Raw genomic sequence first — 18,876 nt, forward strand, 5'->3', positions numbered from 1 at the left:
TTTTCCTCAGAGATATTAAACCACCCCTTTCCCCAACTAACACTTCCCAAGCAAAGGATACCCCAGGCAACAACAGCCAGGCTTTGCAGCAGCAAGGCTACTCAATGCTATTTCTCTAAAGGGGTATTTCTAACCCCTATACAAAAGCTGGTCACAAAACTGAAATTGATAGGTGCTGTTCAGAGCTGAAGCCTTGCAAATTTTGTGTTTTGTCTGTTTGTTTGTTTGTTTGGTTCTGTTAGAAATGTAATACAATTGACTGGTTGCCCTGACACGACAAATAAAGAGCTGAAGCCTTTTCCTCACAGAAATGAAACCACCCCTTTCCCCAAAGCAGGTCCCTGAAAGAAAACGAAAAGGCTCTCTCTGTTCCTTTCTTTCCTCAACCCTCCCTTCCTCCAACCATCCCCGCGCGCCGCTACAAGTTGTGAGGGCTTCGTCGGACTGCCCTGCCTTATATAGAGAAAGCCCCGCCCTACGCCAGGATTGATTGGCCAGCTCGGGTGATGGACGGCGAAAGCGAAGGCGCGGATTGGCCGCTCGCGCCTCGACGGCTCCGTCCGCGAACCCCCCGTCCCCGCTGCTACCTGTTTGATGCGGGGCGTCTCTCGCGCGCGCCTTAAAGTGGTGGTAGAGCTGCTGCTGCTGGAGGGCAGGTGTCGGGGCGAGAGGAGAGAGAGAGAGGAAGAAGGAGTAAGGCGGAACTGGAAGGCGCGCGCTGCTCTGTTCTGCCGCGAGACACGAAGCGCGCGGAGCCCGGACTTGGCATGGAGAAGCTCCTGCTCCTGCTCTTGACCCTGCGCCTGGGCAGCTGGTGAGTCGCGAGCGCGCGGGAGGCTCCCCTCTCAAGCGGTGCCTCTTCCATCCCCTCAAAACAGCTCCCTCAGTAGTGTTACGGCTAGACTCCTTTGCCTGACACGTGAGGAAGCAAACGAGCTTCTCTTTCCTTCCTTCTCAATGAGGGTCTCCTCAGTTTGGAGGCGCGCGGGGCGGGGGGGGGGGGGATAGGTATTTATTTCCAAACCAACCCACCACGCCTCAGAACTTTGTGACTTTCCTTCTGCCAAAACAAGGAGTCTATGGCCCTTTCCACACAACAGAATAAAATCCCACATCATCTGCTTAGAACAGTGTGGACTCAGGAGCATCCACACAGCCATCTAACCCAGAATATCAAGGCAGATAATCCACAATATCTACTTTGAATTGTGTTAGAGTCCACACTGCAACCCACAATATCTGCTTTGAACTGAGGTCTCTTCCACATAGATGTATACAATCCCACATTATCTGCTTTGAATTGGGATATATGGCAGTGTGGGCTCAGGAGTCATCCACACAGCCATCTAACCCAGAATATCAAGACAGATAATTCACAATATTTACTTTGAATTGTGTTATCAGAGTCCACATTGTAACTCAACACTATCTGCTTTGGACTGAGGTATCTGAGGTCCCTTCCACATGGATGTATACAATCCACATTATCTGCTTTGAATTGGGATATATGGCATTGTGGATTCAGGAGCCATCCACACAGCCATCTAACCCAGAATGTCAAGGCAGATAATCCACAATATCTACTTTGAATTGTGTTATCAGAGTCCACACTGCAACCCACAATATCTACTTTGAACTGAGGTATCTGAGGTCCCTTCCACATAGATGTATACAGTCCCACATTATCTGCTTTGAATTGGGATATATTGCAGTGTGGACTTAGGAGCCATCCACACAGCCATCTAACCCAGAATGTCAAGGCAGATAATCCACAATATCTACTTTGAATTGTGTTATCAGAGTCCACACTGTAACCCACAATACCTACTTTGAACTGAGGTATCTGAGGTCTCTTCCACATAGATGTATACAATCCCACATTATCTTTAATTGGGATATATGGCAGTGTGGACTCAGAAGCCATCCACACAGCCATCTAAACCTGAATGTCAAGGCAGATAGTCCACAATATCTACTTTGAACTGAGGTATCTGAGGTCCCTTCCACATAGATGTATACAATCCCACATTATCTGCTTTGAACTGGGACATATGACTCAGGAGCCATCCACACAGCCATCTAACCCATAATGTCAAGGCAAATAATCCACAATATCTACTTTGAATTGTGTTATCAGAGTCCACACTGCCATATAACCCAGTTCAAAGCAGATAATGTGGGATTATCTGATTTGATATTCTGGATTATATGGCTGTGTGGAAGGGCCCTTTGATTCCTCCTTCCTCCCCCTTTGAGCCCAAAGAAGCTCCTGCTGCAGCAATCCGATCAAGAAAGGAGATTCCACTTTGGGCCCTTCCACACAGCCATATAACTCAGAATATCGAGGCGGAAATTCACACAATATCTGTTTTGGATTAGATTATATGGCAGTGTGGACTCAGGGCCCTTCCATGTGGGATTTTATTTAACTGTGTGGAAGGGGCCTTAGGCTGGATCTACACTGCCCTATGTCCCAGGGCCTGGTCATAGTTTTTTTAAAATTATGTCCCACATTTCTCTCCATAGGAACTCAAGGCGGCTGACTTGTAGGACCCTTCCACACAGCCCTATATCCCAGAATATCAAGGCAGAAAATATCACATCATTTGAGTGTGGACTCAGATAATCCAGTTCAAGGCAGATATTGTGGGTTTTTCTGCCTTGATAGTCTGGGATATAGAGCTGTGTGGAAGGGCCCCTAGTCACACTGAACAGTTTTAAAAGAGCAATACAAAAAGTTGAAAAACAATTAAATAGTAACAGTGCAGTAAAATAGAATGGAAATACAGCCAATACCTTAAAATGGCTTTTATAACTCATAGTCATCCCCCCAATCCCACCTTCCCCAGAGCTTCCCCTTCCCGAAAAGCCTGTTGGCAGCGGAATGTTTTGATGATTGCTGAAGGCCAGGAGGGATGGGGCCATTCTGGTGTCTCTTGGGAGGGATTATCAGCTTTGTGTTGGGTTATATTAGTCTACACTGCCAGATTCAAAGCAGATAATCTGAAATCAGATCCTGGGATATATAGGGCAGTGTAGATCCAGCCTCAACCATCCAGAGGTGTTCAAGAATGCAGAGCAGAGTGTGGTGGTGTTTTCTCTTCTGAAACTTTAAAACAGAGGCTTCATGGTCATCTGTTAGGAGTGCCTTGGTTGTGTGCTCCTGCCTAGCAGAATGGGGTTGGACTGGCTGGCCCTGGTGATCTCTTCCAACTCTGTAATTCTATAATAGTTACATGTCCCTGTATACCAGGATCTGGATGCAGATTATCAGCTTTGAAATGCAGATTATCAGCTTTGAATATTAGTCTACATTGCCAGATTCAAAGCATATAATCTGTATCAGATCCTGGGCTACTGGGCAGTATAGAACCAGCCTCAAACTTCCAGAGGGTAAGAGGTGTTGAACCAGTGCAGTGCAGAATGTGGTGGAGTTTCCTCTTTTGGAGCTTTTAACCAAATGCTTTGGTTACGTGTTCCCGCCAGGCAGAATGGGATTGGACTGGCCCTGGTGGTCTCTTCCAACTCTAATTCTTTTATAGTTCCTGAAAGACTGCAAAGTCAACCATTGGAAAAGACCACCAAGAGCCATCCAATCCGACCCTATTTTGCCCTGCAGGAAACATGGGTTTCCTATAGAAGTTGCACTTGGCAATGTATCCTCCCAGGTAAGTGGGTGTGCTCTTACAATCCCAGGCATTCATCGTGGTGCAATTTATTTCCATGCTTTGGATTAGGCAGAAAATAAGGAACAGCTTTCCATCGGGACACACAAAGGGGCTGGAGAGTTGGCGAACAGAGACCGAACACAAAACCACCTGAGTGATTCTCAAGTAAATTATCTACAGGCAGCAAATATTCAAGTACACTTCTTCTGAGTGTAAATTTTTAGGATTGGGATTCTAAAGTAGCAATTACTTCTGAGTCAGGATGTGCTAGACTGGGCTTCTCTGAATACATGTGTAGTATATAAATGATGTATAGTTCTGAGTAAACAGAATTAGAGGGCATACATTTTAGGTAATTGGACACATTGGATCAGCTAGGGTTGTTTTTTGAAGGGTTGTGTGGTGCTGGACACTGACCTTGTACTATTTGGAAATCAATTCCATTGAGATCTTATGGATAAGTGTGTTAGTAATGGTGGAAATGTTGGGGAGTTTTCTGTACAAAAGAGATATGTGCTATGGGAGGCAGTATAATTAAGGACTGTAGTTTATGTTCTTTTATTTGCTAACAAATGAGTAATTGAAAACTTTACAGTCCAGGTTCTGTAATACCAATACTTATAGTTTAGAAGTATCCATTTAATAGCACATCTCACAAACTAAAGGGAAATGGTTCTACCTAAAGGACATTTACTTTGGGAACCTATTTTTTTCCAGAAAATTACAAATTAGATTAATTTATTTCACCCTCTGTTTTGTTTTAGTCTGGTATATAGATTTTGGATAGGAAAGGTCTGTGCTCCATGAATTCACATGATAAAGCAGGCATTTTCCAACAGAAATTTTGAAAACCTGTTGAATTAGTAAAGTACTTTATCGAGAGATTTCTATGGTTAACTATCAAGGCTGTTATAAATACAATCATATTGCTTATAAGTGTCCATCAAAAATTTTCCAAGAAAGAAACAAATCAATTATTCTATTTCAGTGAATTTAATAATTCATAGGTAATGTGCTTTATGCCAACAGTTTGTACTTTTCATAAAGATATTGAATGTTTGTGCAAGTTAACAATGGACTATGTCTCATCTTTTAAACATAAAGTGTAGACCATATTATCCATGGGGGTGTCAGGGTGGGATACGTGAATCATGTGTGTTGTGTCTGGAGTGGTTTAAAATCCATTTAATATGTTGGAGTGTGCCTGATTTCCTCCATGCTGTGCTATAATATTTTTATCTATGTGCAAATGTATCTCTCAGCTTCAGAAAGCTGGTACAGGAGCCCAGCTGGAACACTATGGATTATTTCTTGTACAATAGTTCAATATATACAATAGGTTGGTAGTGGCGATAGCATTGAAAAATGATTGTGAGATCTTGTCTTATTTTTTTCAAATGCATTGATAAAAAAAATAACAACACTTAATATTTCTTGTAAGTCAATGTTAAAATGTGCTACTGATTAGATATAAAAATCAAGTATGCGAGAGAGAAGGGGGATAGAACAAGAGAGAGAATATCTCTTCTTCCTAACTGTTTGAAAGACCTTGTGGTGAAGGCGGTGTGTGTGTGTGTGTGTGTGTGTGTGGAGGGGGGGAGGTATTAGTTTAAAAATGTAAAAGGCTGAGAGGGGGGGTTGTTTAAATGTCAGCCATTACTACAGAAATTGGTAGAGATCAAAACTCACAAACACTGGAGGAAATGTTTAATTTAGAAGTTTCAGTGTAATTATTTTTACATTTCAAAACAAGTAAGTAAAAGGAGGAAATTAGTGGGGACATGATAGGGCAGCACATCTTTGGCTAACTGGTCATTAGGAATGTAAACATTTGATGATACTCTTACATGTGAGGAAAAGGATTTTAAAAGTTTTCTCCTGTCAAGTGATATTTTCAAAGTGTACAATGTTCATATGCAGGCAGTCTCATGTAGGTTTGTTCTTAAGTCGAGTTTGTATGTAAGTTAGAAAAGCTACTCTCTCTATCTCTATCTATCTCTATCTATGGATAGCACAGGGAAGGGTTAACACCTCTGTGGAGTTCGTTTTGCTGTCTGTATCCTTGTTCAGAAGATTTCACCTCACTTTCTGTTCCGGTGAGAATTGGATTTTGAAAACTGTGGTTTGTTGTGGGAACAAAGATTGGTAAGAAAGCTTCCATGGATACACGTTTTCCCCATTATAACTCTTTCAGGAGTGAACTTCCCTTATGAGGGGTAGATTTCTCTCACTTCCTGTTGTCTCACCCCTGTTCTTAAGTATGAGTCATTTGTAAGTCTGATGTTTGTAACTCAGGGACTGCCTGTATATCCTCTTTTTGTAAAAGTAAGTTGGTATAAGAATGATGTCTTGGAACAAAACCTCATGTTTTCTGCACAAAACATACAGAATAGACTTTTCAAACAAAATATTTCTTTGCAATTGAAATGAAAAAAAATCTCACAGCTATCACTCCTTTTCTAGACATCACATGTCAGTATGCAGAGACATCCTTTATCATTGATAAGAAAAAATGTGCAAGTATTACTTACGTCCCTGGTGTTCATTATATGAACACCTGCAGCTGTGTCAGCTGATTTTTCTAAAGGCATGCCTTTTTCCATTCACTGGCTAACAGAAAAATGGTTTTAAATGAAGCATGAGATTTTCTCATCTATGCATATGGCTGGAGTTCTTAAACCTCATGAGCAGCTTTCCTTCCCCAACCTGCTGCCCTTCAGATATGTTAGACACTCACACCTGTCATTCTGAGCCAGCATTTGGAGAGCACCAGGTTGGGCAGGTTGCTGTGGGGTTTAATTTATTCATAGCTCAGCAGTGATTGAACAAGTGTGAGTACAATGTACAAAAAGATGTGCACTGTCTTAATATCCTCCTAGCAAGTTTAAAGTTTACAGTATTTTCCCCATCCACACCTTCCTTATTTTTATTTTGTCATATTTGACAGTCATTTATGTCCTTAAAGCCAAGCCTCTTCTTAAAAAAGAAATAGAAAAATTCAGCTTCAAGTAAGTCTGGGATCAGAAAGTTTTAAGTATCTTGATCTGAACTGGATAGTTATTAGGAAGTTGCAGCTGGTGGCTCCTAGGTCAGTGAAGCAGTAATGAAGAGCTTTCCAAGGTGCTGGACCTTTTTAAGAATAGACTGCTGCACCTCGGATAACTCCATTAAAGCCTGAACTAAAGCCTGGAATGGATTCACTGCCACACATATTGTGTCGGGTTTATATTATATGTGGAAGCTTTTCCAGATTTAGGAGAATAAATCATGGACTCTGGAAGACGTCTGGTTACAAGCAGGTTCAGTTTACTTAGAGCAAATCAAAGCACGTCCATTACAGTAAGCGTCAAAGCATAGAAGAACACAGTAATCAGAACACAGGAAACGAAAGTCAAAACAATCTTTGCAGCTGTTTGGCTGCTCTGCTGAAATCCGGATACTCCCTAATTTTCTCAGGACCAAGTAGAGAGTATCTCATGGCTATTCAATCACAGCCTCAAACATAAACAATACAACACAGCAATATATTCTTTGTGGCATCCATATTTGAACTATATGCAATTATATTTTAAACTCATTATAAAACTTCATTATATTCTTACAATTGGGAATTACCAGATACCATTGTAATTAAGGGGACATACATTTCAAAGTCTATATCTATATAGATAAAAATGTAATGTTCATTTGTGGGATTAACATAACTCAAAAACCACTGGATGAATTGACACCAAGTTTGGACACAATACACCTATCAAGCCAACAAGTGACCATCACTCATAAAACACTGAAAAACACAGCAGAAAAGACTTAAAAAGCCAAAAAACAAAAAAATTACTTTACAGTGCATGCGCAAAACCACATATACACAAATGTACACACACACATACACACACAAAACACATATACACAGACTGGGCCACAGCAATGCGTGGCAGGGGTTGGCTAGTTACTTTATATTTTCATTAAAAGTTTACCTACATAATAACATATTTATCAACCAACAAACCCATCCATAGGTTTGTATGCATGTTTGTGTTTATATTTTAACTGCAGGTTGTTTAACTGCATTGATTGTAGGGAATGATGAGAGAAAGAAAAGCTAGGATAAAAGAAAGTTAAGATTCTATTATAGTATTGAGATGTTTAAAATTCTGGTGTTTGAACAGGGCAGTATAAGCCCAGAAATGTCATCTCCTCTGCCAGGTAATGACCGAGGTCCATTAGGCACAGTGAGATGGTAGCCTCAGTTGACAGAAGCTGAGATACAGAGGCAAGATACCAAGGGAGCAAGCTACACAACCTGCCCCACACCCTTTTAAGTACCTTCGGATGTGTCAGGCAGCTTTGCATTGCCTTTATTGTTGTAGGAAAATGAAAGAGGCAGCCACATTGTCTTTTGCAGATTTGGTGAAGGGCGCAACATATCTCAGGCAGCATGATGTTATGGGCCAGCTGCAAATTGGCCAACCATGAGATTATGACTCCAAAGTATTAAACTAGCACATACTAAAAATGCATCATAACTAACACAATCAATGGAAATTACGAAGAAGACAACATGCAATTGGATTTTACTAGGACAGTCAGCTTTGCTATTCTATACAAGCTCATGTCCAGTACAGGAGATGATGCAGAAGAAAATCCTCCGTTATCTTGATATCTCTGTTCATATTTTATGAACATAAAGATTTTTCTCTAGCTAGCTGATTTTTTTTCTGTGCCTTAAGGAGACTGCCCTTGCTGTTCCAAAACAGTTGTGTGATATTACCTCTGTCTTCCAAACACACAATTTCCATAAATTAATATCTTATAACTAACCACTACTCTCAGAGATTAACAGATATAAATAATTAGGGGCAGGCTTGGGCAACAGTGAATTTTCCTGTGTTTTGGCTTAGGGTTGCCAATAGACTTAAAAACGTTATCAGTTCAAAAACATTGAGAGAGCACTGTTACCAAAATCTTAACTAAGAGGATTAATTATTACAATGTTATTCAATCTTTTCCCTTTCAGAAAATGCTCCTCACATTTATTTAAATCAACTAGATTTTGCATGTGTTTTCTGGATGCATCTGTCCATTTCAAAGTGTGTCTGGGGTATGTACATGATCGCTTTTCATATGGTACAGATCTATTAAGGCTTATAGTTGTCCAATATAAACTGAGAATTTATCTAATGCTTTCTTGCAGGTAGACATTACTGGGGAAGATTTGTAGCTTGCCCACCATGCCCACTCCAAATAACGTGTTCAGCATTACTGATTTTTTTATGGAGGAATTCCTAATGAACTGTCTAGCAATTGATTGTTTTGGAAGACAGTTTTAAAACTGCATTCAGGATAAATTATTTGAAGTGGCCAGGAAAAGGAAAGTATCAACTTTCAAAAGTTTTAAAAAATGTAAAGTGACCCATGAATTTCACAGAGTTTTCTTAGATAAGCAATATTCAAAGGTGATATGTTGTTCCTGTGAATAGCTGATAGCATGCTATTAAACATAGGGAAATACATAATGAAGCACAAAAATATACATTTGGTATGTGATGGAAAAAAATTCATTAGTTAATTGAATTGTTTTTTGTAATTATTTTTAGAACAAATGCCGGCATGATGAAGTGGTTTCAGCATTGGTCTAGGACTCTGAAGAACAGGGTCTGAATCTCACTTGGTAACCTTGGGAAAGTTGCATGTTTAGAGCCTCCGAGAAAGGCAAATAATCTCTGAATAGATCTTGCCAAGAAAACCATTAGTTGGAAGTGACTAGAAGGCACAAAATTATTTTTTATAATGCAGAGATATTTTTGCTTTTTGATGGTTCGGTATGTATAAATTTTGTTTCATGCACAATTTGTGTATAAAATTACCACCAGACTTTGTGTATAAGGTATTTAGGAAACATAAATTAATTCCATGCCTAAACTTGAATTCTGTCATCTAAAAATATTTGTCAAATATATTACATTGAAAAACACTGGAGGTATGAACTAAGAATACAGTGTTTCCATCAGATTAAAGAGATGTGTATGACATTTTTTTCTTTTCTTAGCTCAGTTTTTTGTGGGCTTAATTTGAATGGGTGGGGGGAGGAGAGGCAAAACAAGATGTCAGATAAACAGAAGAGCATTTCTAAAAAGATGGCCATGTTGATTTTTTCCCTTTGAAGAGTTACACATTTGTTACTGCTTTTCACGGCCTACACACAGAGAGATTTAAACCTATCTGCCTGACTATAACGCCACAACTATGAAAGCTAGACACTATGAATACTGAAAGGGCCCTGAATGCACTAAGTACTGTTAATTAATTAAAACCTACCTATAACCTATTGGACTTCATCATGGGCTTGTCTACACTGGCCCTATGCCCTGGGTCCAGTCAGAAGTCACTCCTGGGTATTCAAATGAGGTCCAAGAGTGTCTGGTTGGTAACAGTGTGAAATGAATTACTCAGTTTTTCTTCATGATAGAAGCCAAGGAATGTCTAACACATTAGAATAGTGTGGAAAACTGGACTAGCTCTAATTAGAGAATTGGTACATGTTTATACAGCCAAGTGCCACCACCCCCTCTTCCCAGAGGTCTGCAGTGCAGGAAAAAGCAGACAAATCAGGCCATGCTGTCTCTGCCATGGTAGCAGGTGGTTGAGAGCTCCAGAATGCCCCTGGCCATCCCTGAATGTTTTTGCTGATTCCGAAAGGTGTCTGCTTATTCATGGAAAAGGTGGGCGATTCCCTTCTTCTCCTTAGTTGTGTGCCTTTGCAGTAAAGGTGCCTGGTGGTGGCCAGGAGCTCTCTGGAACTATGTACCAACTGCCACAACAACAGTGACAACAGTCTGGATAAGAGTGGCTGTATCAGGCTCAGCCTGACTAGACAAAGTTGTGGAGCATGTAAACAACTCTGCTGAATCCAGGGCCAGTCCAAAGCAGCAATAACTATGTAGATGACCCCTACGTGATTGGGTAACAATTTGTCACTAGGCCATTAGATGGCAGGTAGTAGGCTCTTCGGAGTAAATGATTTATTGAGGATTCAGATGTGTTCTCAGAAATATTGTGGATTATCTGCCTTGATGTTCTGGGTTACATGGCCACGTGGAAGGGCCCTCTGGGGGCCCTTCCATGCAACCATATAACCCAGAATATCAAGTCGGAAAATCCCACAGTCCACACTGCCATATATTCCAGTTTAAGCAGAAAATGTGGGATTATATTCAGCTGTGTGAAAGGGGCCTGGGTAAGCTACTTAAAGCACCAGTGTAGTTGTTTAGAAACATGGTTACCCTAATTCAAACTTCTGGAGACTGACTTTATTCCCTTAAGAAATAGTAATAATCTTTTCTTTCTAATCGCCCTTTGAAGTTTGTTTCAGAATGGCTACTTTGAGGTAAGTGACAAAGGAATCCCACCTCGAAGAAGATGCTACTGCCTGATTTTCAAGGATCTTTCTCTCTCCACCACATCTTGTCCCATTTAGCTAGGTTTCTGTGCTCTACTACAGGGAGTGGGGCTGGAGGATTCTACTGAAATCTGACAGGCTGCATGTACTTAAACTTCGGTCCAACAAGCAGTTGACTGATTTATGGCAATAAAATTTTAGGATTTTCTTAGCAAGATTTCTTCAGAGGAGGTTTACCATGGCCTTCCTCTCAGACTGGAAGTATATGTCTTGACCAATATCACTCAGTGGATTTTCATATGGCAAATTGGAATTTATACCTGATCTGGACTTCTGGGCTAACACTCACTATTCAATATTGGCTCTCTGCATTTACAAATGTGCACATACATGCAAAATTTAGCAAGTGCTGCAGTTTTCTAGGAGAGATGTAGGGAAATAACTTTTTTGCTTTAGCAAACTAGTCACCAGGATCAGTTTTTAAAAAAGAGTTTCTGTCATCTTGTTTGAGTCAAAGATCAGACAATATTCCTCTTAGGTATATGTGTACTGCTCTTCTTGTCACCAGAAGACTCTGACTGTGCAGTCAAGTATCCAGCAGCCAATGCCTTCATTTCATGCTGAATGAATAACAGAGACATACTCTACCACAGTAGCATTACACTCATCTGTAATAGAAGTGTTGAATAAAAATAGCACACTTTACACATTTTTTTATTTTTATGAAAAGCCCTTCCAACTACGGGATGCATGTCACTATGCTATATGAACAACCATATTCCATGAAAAGGATAAGTATTTTTTTAAGTGGCAGATGTTAGCTGCATCACTTATTGGAAGACACACAAATAACTATGCTAGTGATGAACTTAAACAATTTGCAATAAATGGGTAAAATTGTACATTGCCAGAGAACCAACATCAGTAGCACAAACAGCACTACATTTAGAGATTGCAGGATGACTGCATGGACGGCCAAAGAAAAGATGGATGGACACCATCAACAAAGACATGTGTGCTGCCAAGCAAAGACCTGAGAATGCCCAAAACAAATCCCTGTGGAAACAACAGTCCCAATGCTACCCTCTCCATTGGAAAAATAGCTTAGAAAGAAGAAGAAAGGTAAAAGTGTACAATGAAATACATTAAACCCAAATTTGTATATTCTAGGTATGTGTTTTATTTCCTAGTCTTTTTAATCCATTACCAACTTAAAATATTCAGAACAGCTTGGGCAAATTATTTTTTTTTATTACAACAATCAGCCATGCAGGCAATGCCTGCTAGGAGATCTGGGGAGCTGTAGTCCCAAGTAAGTTACCTTTCCAAGGCCCAGTAACTACTTCAAAAATGGAAAGAATTCTGAGAAATACATGGAAGTATGAGCTGGATATTTCAAGGAGCTACTTGGGTGTGGGATTTGGATTATTTCCTTCACATAAACTTTTCTACATAGAAAATGAGTTGTGTGAGTCCTAAGACACCACATGAATTTGGGATTCAATTATGTTTCTACACACATGAATAACAGACTCCTGTATTACTTCTTTCTTAATGTGTAGGTCAAGTCTTCCATTTTTCCAGGCAGGGCCAGAACTCCTTTCCCATATTCCACCTTTGAAAGCCGAACAGAGCGGCAGTTGATTTGATTTGATTTTTAATGGGAAAACATCTTGTAGGATAATTTAGAGAATGTAGAGCAGGCTGTGTGGTGCACCCAATACTACCCTCATATACATTTCCACACTGCCTGCATTTGAAACATGAAGTAGTTACCTCTCTCACCTTAGAGTCCTTCCACACAGCTATATAACCCAGAATATCAAGGCAGAAAATCCCACAATATCTGCTTTGAACTGGGTTATCTGAGTCCACACTGCCATATATTCCAGTGCAAAGCAAATAGAGATTTTATTCAGCTATGTGGAAGGGGCCTTAATGGTATGGCCTGTCCTCCTTTTTTCTTCTCATTTGCATTTCGTGAAAGTTGCTTGAATGCATTTTTTTCCCTTTCTTCATTCTTGCCACCCAGGGCAGGATGCAATGAAAGCTTCATCACAAGTGTTAATTAATCACTTCATAGCCATGGGACCGTTTGAGTCAGACTTAGGAGATCAGATTCAAGTCCCCATTGGATGAATTTGAGCCAGTCTCCCTTGTTCAGCCCTGCAATGATATATCATGGGGAGCTATGTGTGCTGTTTTGAGCTGTTTGAAGGAAAGGCAATACATAAATGTAACTAATACATAAGTATACTTGAAAATAATAAACAGGATATCCTGATCTGGCAATGTCTGTTATCTGGACAAATGTTGCTGTCGGGCTGATACAAATAAAAAGAACAAAAACACTTTGCTTTTCATAAGTGCCCTCAATTGGGAGAGAGAAATGAATTAGTTGAATACCGGCTGTTCCCGATATGCTCTTGTAGAATCATCAAAAACACAGGAAAGTGTACCTTAATTTACCCAAAGTGTAAACATCTTCCTAAAATGTTTTACTCCCACATTGTGCTTAGGCTATTTTCTAATAGCTGCATTTAATCTAATCTCAAGCAGGAGCCTGGAAGAGAAGTAGTAATAAATGACAATGGAAATCACAGAAGAAAGGACAAATGTCCAGCGGGAGGGATGACTGGCTACAAAACAAAATCAAGACACCCCTCCCCCCCCCCCCCCAAGACATACCTGAAATTTTTAATCAGTTATCTTGGTTAAAAATGGTTGAGGTTATATTCAGAAAAGATAGATTTTCTAATCTCTGTCTAATTTTTACACCCATGGGACATTCCTGGGACATGGTTGAAATGCCCTGATTTGAATGGATGCATAGTGTTTGCAGTCTAGTGTTTGCAGGACTTGGATGGCTCCTAACTTATGAAATTATTGATATATAAGTATAGGAATATCAGAGTAATTCTAAATGACAAAAAAATTTCAGTATGCTCTGTCTTGGCACAATGTGTACAGGTGGTGAGAGAAAGTTAGAATAAGTAAGCAACTTTTATGAACACTCCATGAAGGAACTACTCTGAAAGTAAGATGCAGTCCACAGGGCCGTCTTACCAAAGCAGTAAAAACTGAGAAAGGCATCAATCAAGGGTGCATTTTGGCCCCACTACTATTCAATTTCTATATTTATGGTGGAACACCTATACAACTTGGACTTCCACCCTCCAAAACTAGCAAGAAGGCATCTATCCACCCTGCTTTATGCTGATGATGCAATTCTTCTTTCTAGAACTCAAGTTGGACTGAAAAGAGCCCTGAGAGCATTAACAAATTACTGCCAGGCAAAACAGCTGCATCTCAACTTTCAGAAAACTAAAATTATGGTAAAACACAACTGGAGAATAAATGGAAACAAAATAGAGCAGGTCTCAAGTTTTAAATACCTGGGAGTAACCCTCCATGGCACTAACAGCAGGAAAGCCCATGCAGAGTATGCAGCAGAGATAGCGCAAAAGAGCTCATCTGCTATCTTAAGATATCTCAGGATGGGAGGAGGCCACTTTATACCAGTGGCACTTAAACTTTTTGAAGCAAAATCTATCGTACAAATGCTGTATGGAGCTCAGCTTGGACCCTTCTCAAATTATGCCCCACTAGAGCATGTCCAATCAAAATTCCTAAGAGCAGCTCTACAGACTCCCAGATGTGTCTCTAACGCCACTCTGCGATTGGAAACAGGCTTCATGAAAGTGGAAGCGAGAATATGGACAGCTATTCTCAATTACTGGCTATACCTATCTTTCTCCGCATGTGGTCTTGCCCCCCTAACCATGAGAGACGACTTCCAGTCCACATGGATTAAAACAGTGGCAGCAAAGATCGCAACTCTAGGGTTCTCCCAAGGACAATTATTCAGCATGAGATGGGACCATTCAAATCAGAATATTTCCTTCTGGGGAATCTAGATTTCCATGGTGATAGAAACAAAGAGGTGTTTTAAAGAATGGTTAATCAAAATGTTAGAAATTAGAAACATAGACAGCTTGACACAGCAACTTAAATATAAACAAAATAAAATAGAAATAGTTTGGAGTTTGCTAATGAAATTTATGGAAGAAGTAAAAAATGGAAATTTGGAATATATATATATATATATATATATATATATATATAAATTTTCTACCCCAACAATCTCTGAAGAAGATGAGGATACAATACAGAAGAAATGTGAAAGTGAGAATACACAACCCGGAACTGATAAGATGGGAAGTCAAAACCCCCTCTGTCTTTCCCACCCCTCGCCTACATCATACCCTCCCTCTCATCCCTTTAACCCCCCCCCCCATTACTCTCATTCCTTATATGCCTCCCCCTTTTTATGTAATTGCAAATTCTTTCAATAAAAATATTTTAAAAAAGAGAGATGGGACCAAGCCAAAGATCTAATTAAACAATGGATCCTGGGTACAGAGCGCCAATCTGACCTAGCTTGTTCCCCAGCCTTTATTGTTAGGGAAGCCACTAAATACCTCACTGCCCCCATGGTATACCTAACAGACCTGGAGATGCCCAAACACCAAAGGGCTTTTACCCTGGCAAAATGCCATGCCCTCCCATTGGCTGTATTGGAGGGGAGGTATCGGAAGACCCCCTTCAAGCCCCTGTGAGTCTGGTCATGTAGAAACAACTGAGCATGTGCTTCTTAGAACTAATCTCATTACATCATGGCTTCTAAAATACCCAGGGCGGAGTGAAAAATATTATTCCACTCTGCAGCTTTCAGACTCTTAACACTACAATAACTTACAGTGTTGCTAAGTTCTGTGCTGCATGTAAAATTAGACAGATGATGATTGACCGCACAAGGCAACACCTTGTTGGGAATGTAGTTAAAGCAACATGTTACAGCTGAAATGCTATTTGATTCACGATGTGCCCCTCTCTTCCCCTTTAGTGTCCCCCCAGTGTTTTTGACCCCTCCTATCAATCTCTTCCTCTCTCCCACTTGGTTCCATACCTGTAACAATAACCTGTGATTTAAAATGTGATTTTAAACTGTCTTCTAATCTACTTTTAAATAACTGCTTCATTGGGGAGTTGTCCTTCCCCTCCCACGGTGCTTGTGCTGGTCAGTGACCGTAATAAAGTTTTGTACTTGTATAAAAGTAAGCATAGGGTGAATGCAGATACTGTCAATGCGTTATAGGCTGCTGGAAGCTAATTTTAGTATACTACATCTTCTCTTAAGTCACTGTTGTAATTTTTTGGACCTAAGAAGAACCTGGGCATCACATGCAATATAAAATTAAAATCAAGCATGAAAAAATATTCTGGAATTTGGAATTGCTACTTTCTTGAAAACTATACTTCCCAGAATTTTCCCTCTACCAAGACACTGGGATTTGTGAACTAACCGAGAAAAGAACCCCAAGCATTTATTTATATCAGTTCACTAACAGACAACTAGCAGTCTATTTTTTTCACATGGTGTATACACAAGCCAGTATTACAATGTTATAATAAATGAGATTGCATCTAAACATGTGATATTATTTCAAAACATGCCTGAGCTCTGCATGTCAACTCATCATTCCAAAACCTTTGTGGCTATTTTATGTCATCCTGCATTGCACTGTGAGGAGCTGACTTGATAGATGGTTCTAATGGTAGGAATAAGAGGCACTCCTGCAATCATGTAAATCTTTCTGTGTGCCTAAAAGCATACTTTGATCAATATATAGTTGGCATTGCTATGAAAATCCCATCATAAATTCAAAGGCAATTCAGGAGGAAGTTTTTTATGAAATTAAAAATAGCTTTTTGATCGGATTGACAAACTGTCAGTTGAATTTCCCCCATCCCAGGATATTCTACAGCTTTTTGGAAACTGAGGAGGAAAATTGTTTGCTAGGAATGCTATTATACAAATAATTGAGAGAAATGCCTGAATTTAAGATATGTTTTGCTTGGGTTATAGTAAGAAATTGGCTTCCTTGGCTCGACGGGGTTACACTCGCCCTGAAGGTGCAGGTCTGCAGCTTGGGGTCCTTCTGGACTCAACGCTGTCGCTTGATTCTCGGGTGTCAGAGGTGGCTGGGAGAGCCACACAACTCAAACTTGTGTTCCATCTGCGACCGTACCTAATGAAGTCTGACTTGGCCAGGGTGGTCCATGTCTTGGTTATATCTAAACTGGACTATTGCAATGCTCTCTATATGGGGCTGCCCTTGAAGATGGCCCGGAAGTTTGAACTGGTGCAACAGGCAGCAGCCAGGCTCCTTACTGGAGCAAACTATAGGGAGCATACAACACCCCTATTAAAACAGCTTCATTGGCTTCCAATAAGTTGCCGAGCCAAATTCAAGGTGCAGGTGATGACCTATAAAGCCCTAAACAGTTCGGGCCCCGCCTATCTCCACAATCACATCTCCTTCTATGAAGCGGCACGAGCGCTAAGATCTTCCAGGGAGGCCCTCCTCTCGGTCCCACTACCGTTTCAAGTGTGGTTGGTGGGAATGTGAGAGAGAGCCTTCTCAGTGGTGCCCCCCCCCCCGCCTCTGGAACGCCCTTCCAAGGGAAATAAGACAGGCCCCATCCCTCCCCTCCTTTTGTAAGAGCTTGAAGACCTGGTGGTTTCAATAAGCTTTTGAAAATGACCAGTTTTAACTCAGCCCTACACATTGTCGAATATGGCCTTATTATCCTACCAATTACCCAGATCATTTCCTCTAATCGGCCTGGAATGAACATCCACAAACCCATACCTAATATTATTGTTGCCTGCCATAGCATTGCACTTAATTCCCGGGCCCCCTAGAATTTTTGGGCTTGCACAAATCTTGACCCGGCCTTTTAAAATTTTTAAATTTCCTTGAACAGGCAGGATTCTTTTAATATATGTGTGTTATGGTGATATTTTTATGCTTATATTTTGTTTTGTTAATCTTATGGTTATGTTGTTTTTTGCTTTGTATGTTTTGTGATGTTACCTGGGAACTGCTCTGAGTCCCCTCGGGGAGATGGAGCGGTATATAAATAAATTATTATTATTATTATTATTATTATTATTATTATTATTATTCCTTTCCATTCTGATGGAGAATTCAGCACAATTCAAACTTTGCAAATGCTTAGATTTAACTGAAGTGGCTCCAATGAAAAATCACCAGCTCCCCTTCACTTATTACATAGGACCATTCTTCATGAAATGTTTCCATTTTGTTCCAAACTAATTATCTGCTTTGCTTTTAATTGTTCAAGTGAAATTCTAGCAAACATTTAATCTGAAGTTTGTTCTGTGTGTCAAATAAAATGAACGCATGTAGCCATTTCCTTCCCTTTCAGCTGAGGTAACTTGCCTCTGCATTGAATTTTGAATTTCAGAGAGCTGCTTCTGATAAGATGGTTTGTATTCTGTGAATATGTTTTTTTGATGTGCTGGAAATCATTTCACTAAAAACACAGAAACCCTTCTTTCAAGTGAGAAGCTTGCTGGAAATTTAGTTAATTATACTGAGCTGTTCATGGGGAGAAGAAAATGTTTAATGTCATTTGGAGATGTACTTCACAGCTGCAGTGATTCAGAAGAGATGTAGCACCTGCTGCATCCATCAAGCTACCACAAGTATGATGACCTAGCTGTTAAAGAAGAAGTGGGAAAAAAACCCTAAGCAGTGGCTATCATTTCCTATTGTAAATACAGGGAAAATGTGGGATCTTTGACCGAGTTTCTAGGAGCCCTTCCCCATGGCCCTATATCTCAGAATATCTAGGCAAAAAATCCCACATTATCTGAGTGTGGACTCAGATTATTTATTTATTTAGAACATTTATATCCCGTTCTTCTCTACCTCCATT

General features: G+C 40.2%; 1 protein-coding gene across 1 annotated transcript in view; it reads left to right on the plus strand.

Annotated features, from left to right (window-relative positions):
* The first annotated feature begins 567 nt into the window (after positions 1 to 567).
* GABRG1 (gamma-aminobutyric acid type A receptor subunit gamma1) overlaps positions 568 to 18,876 on the plus strand; it is a 135,563-nt gene continuing 117,254 nt past the window's right edge. Inside the window, exon 1 of the mRNA XM_060778472.2 lies at positions 568 to 814. Within this exon, the coding sequence (XP_060634455.2) occupies positions 768 to 814 (47 nt within the window). The 5' untranslated portion in view covers positions 568 to 767. The remainder of the gene's footprint in view (positions 815 to 18,876) is intronic.

This window comes from Anolis sagrei, chromosome 5, assembly GCF_037176765.1.
Source record: "Anolis sagrei isolate rAnoSag1 chromosome 5, rAnoSag1.mat, whole genome shotgun sequence".
NCBI lineage: Eukaryota > Metazoa > Chordata > Lepidosauria > Squamata > Dactyloidae > Anolis > Anolis sagrei.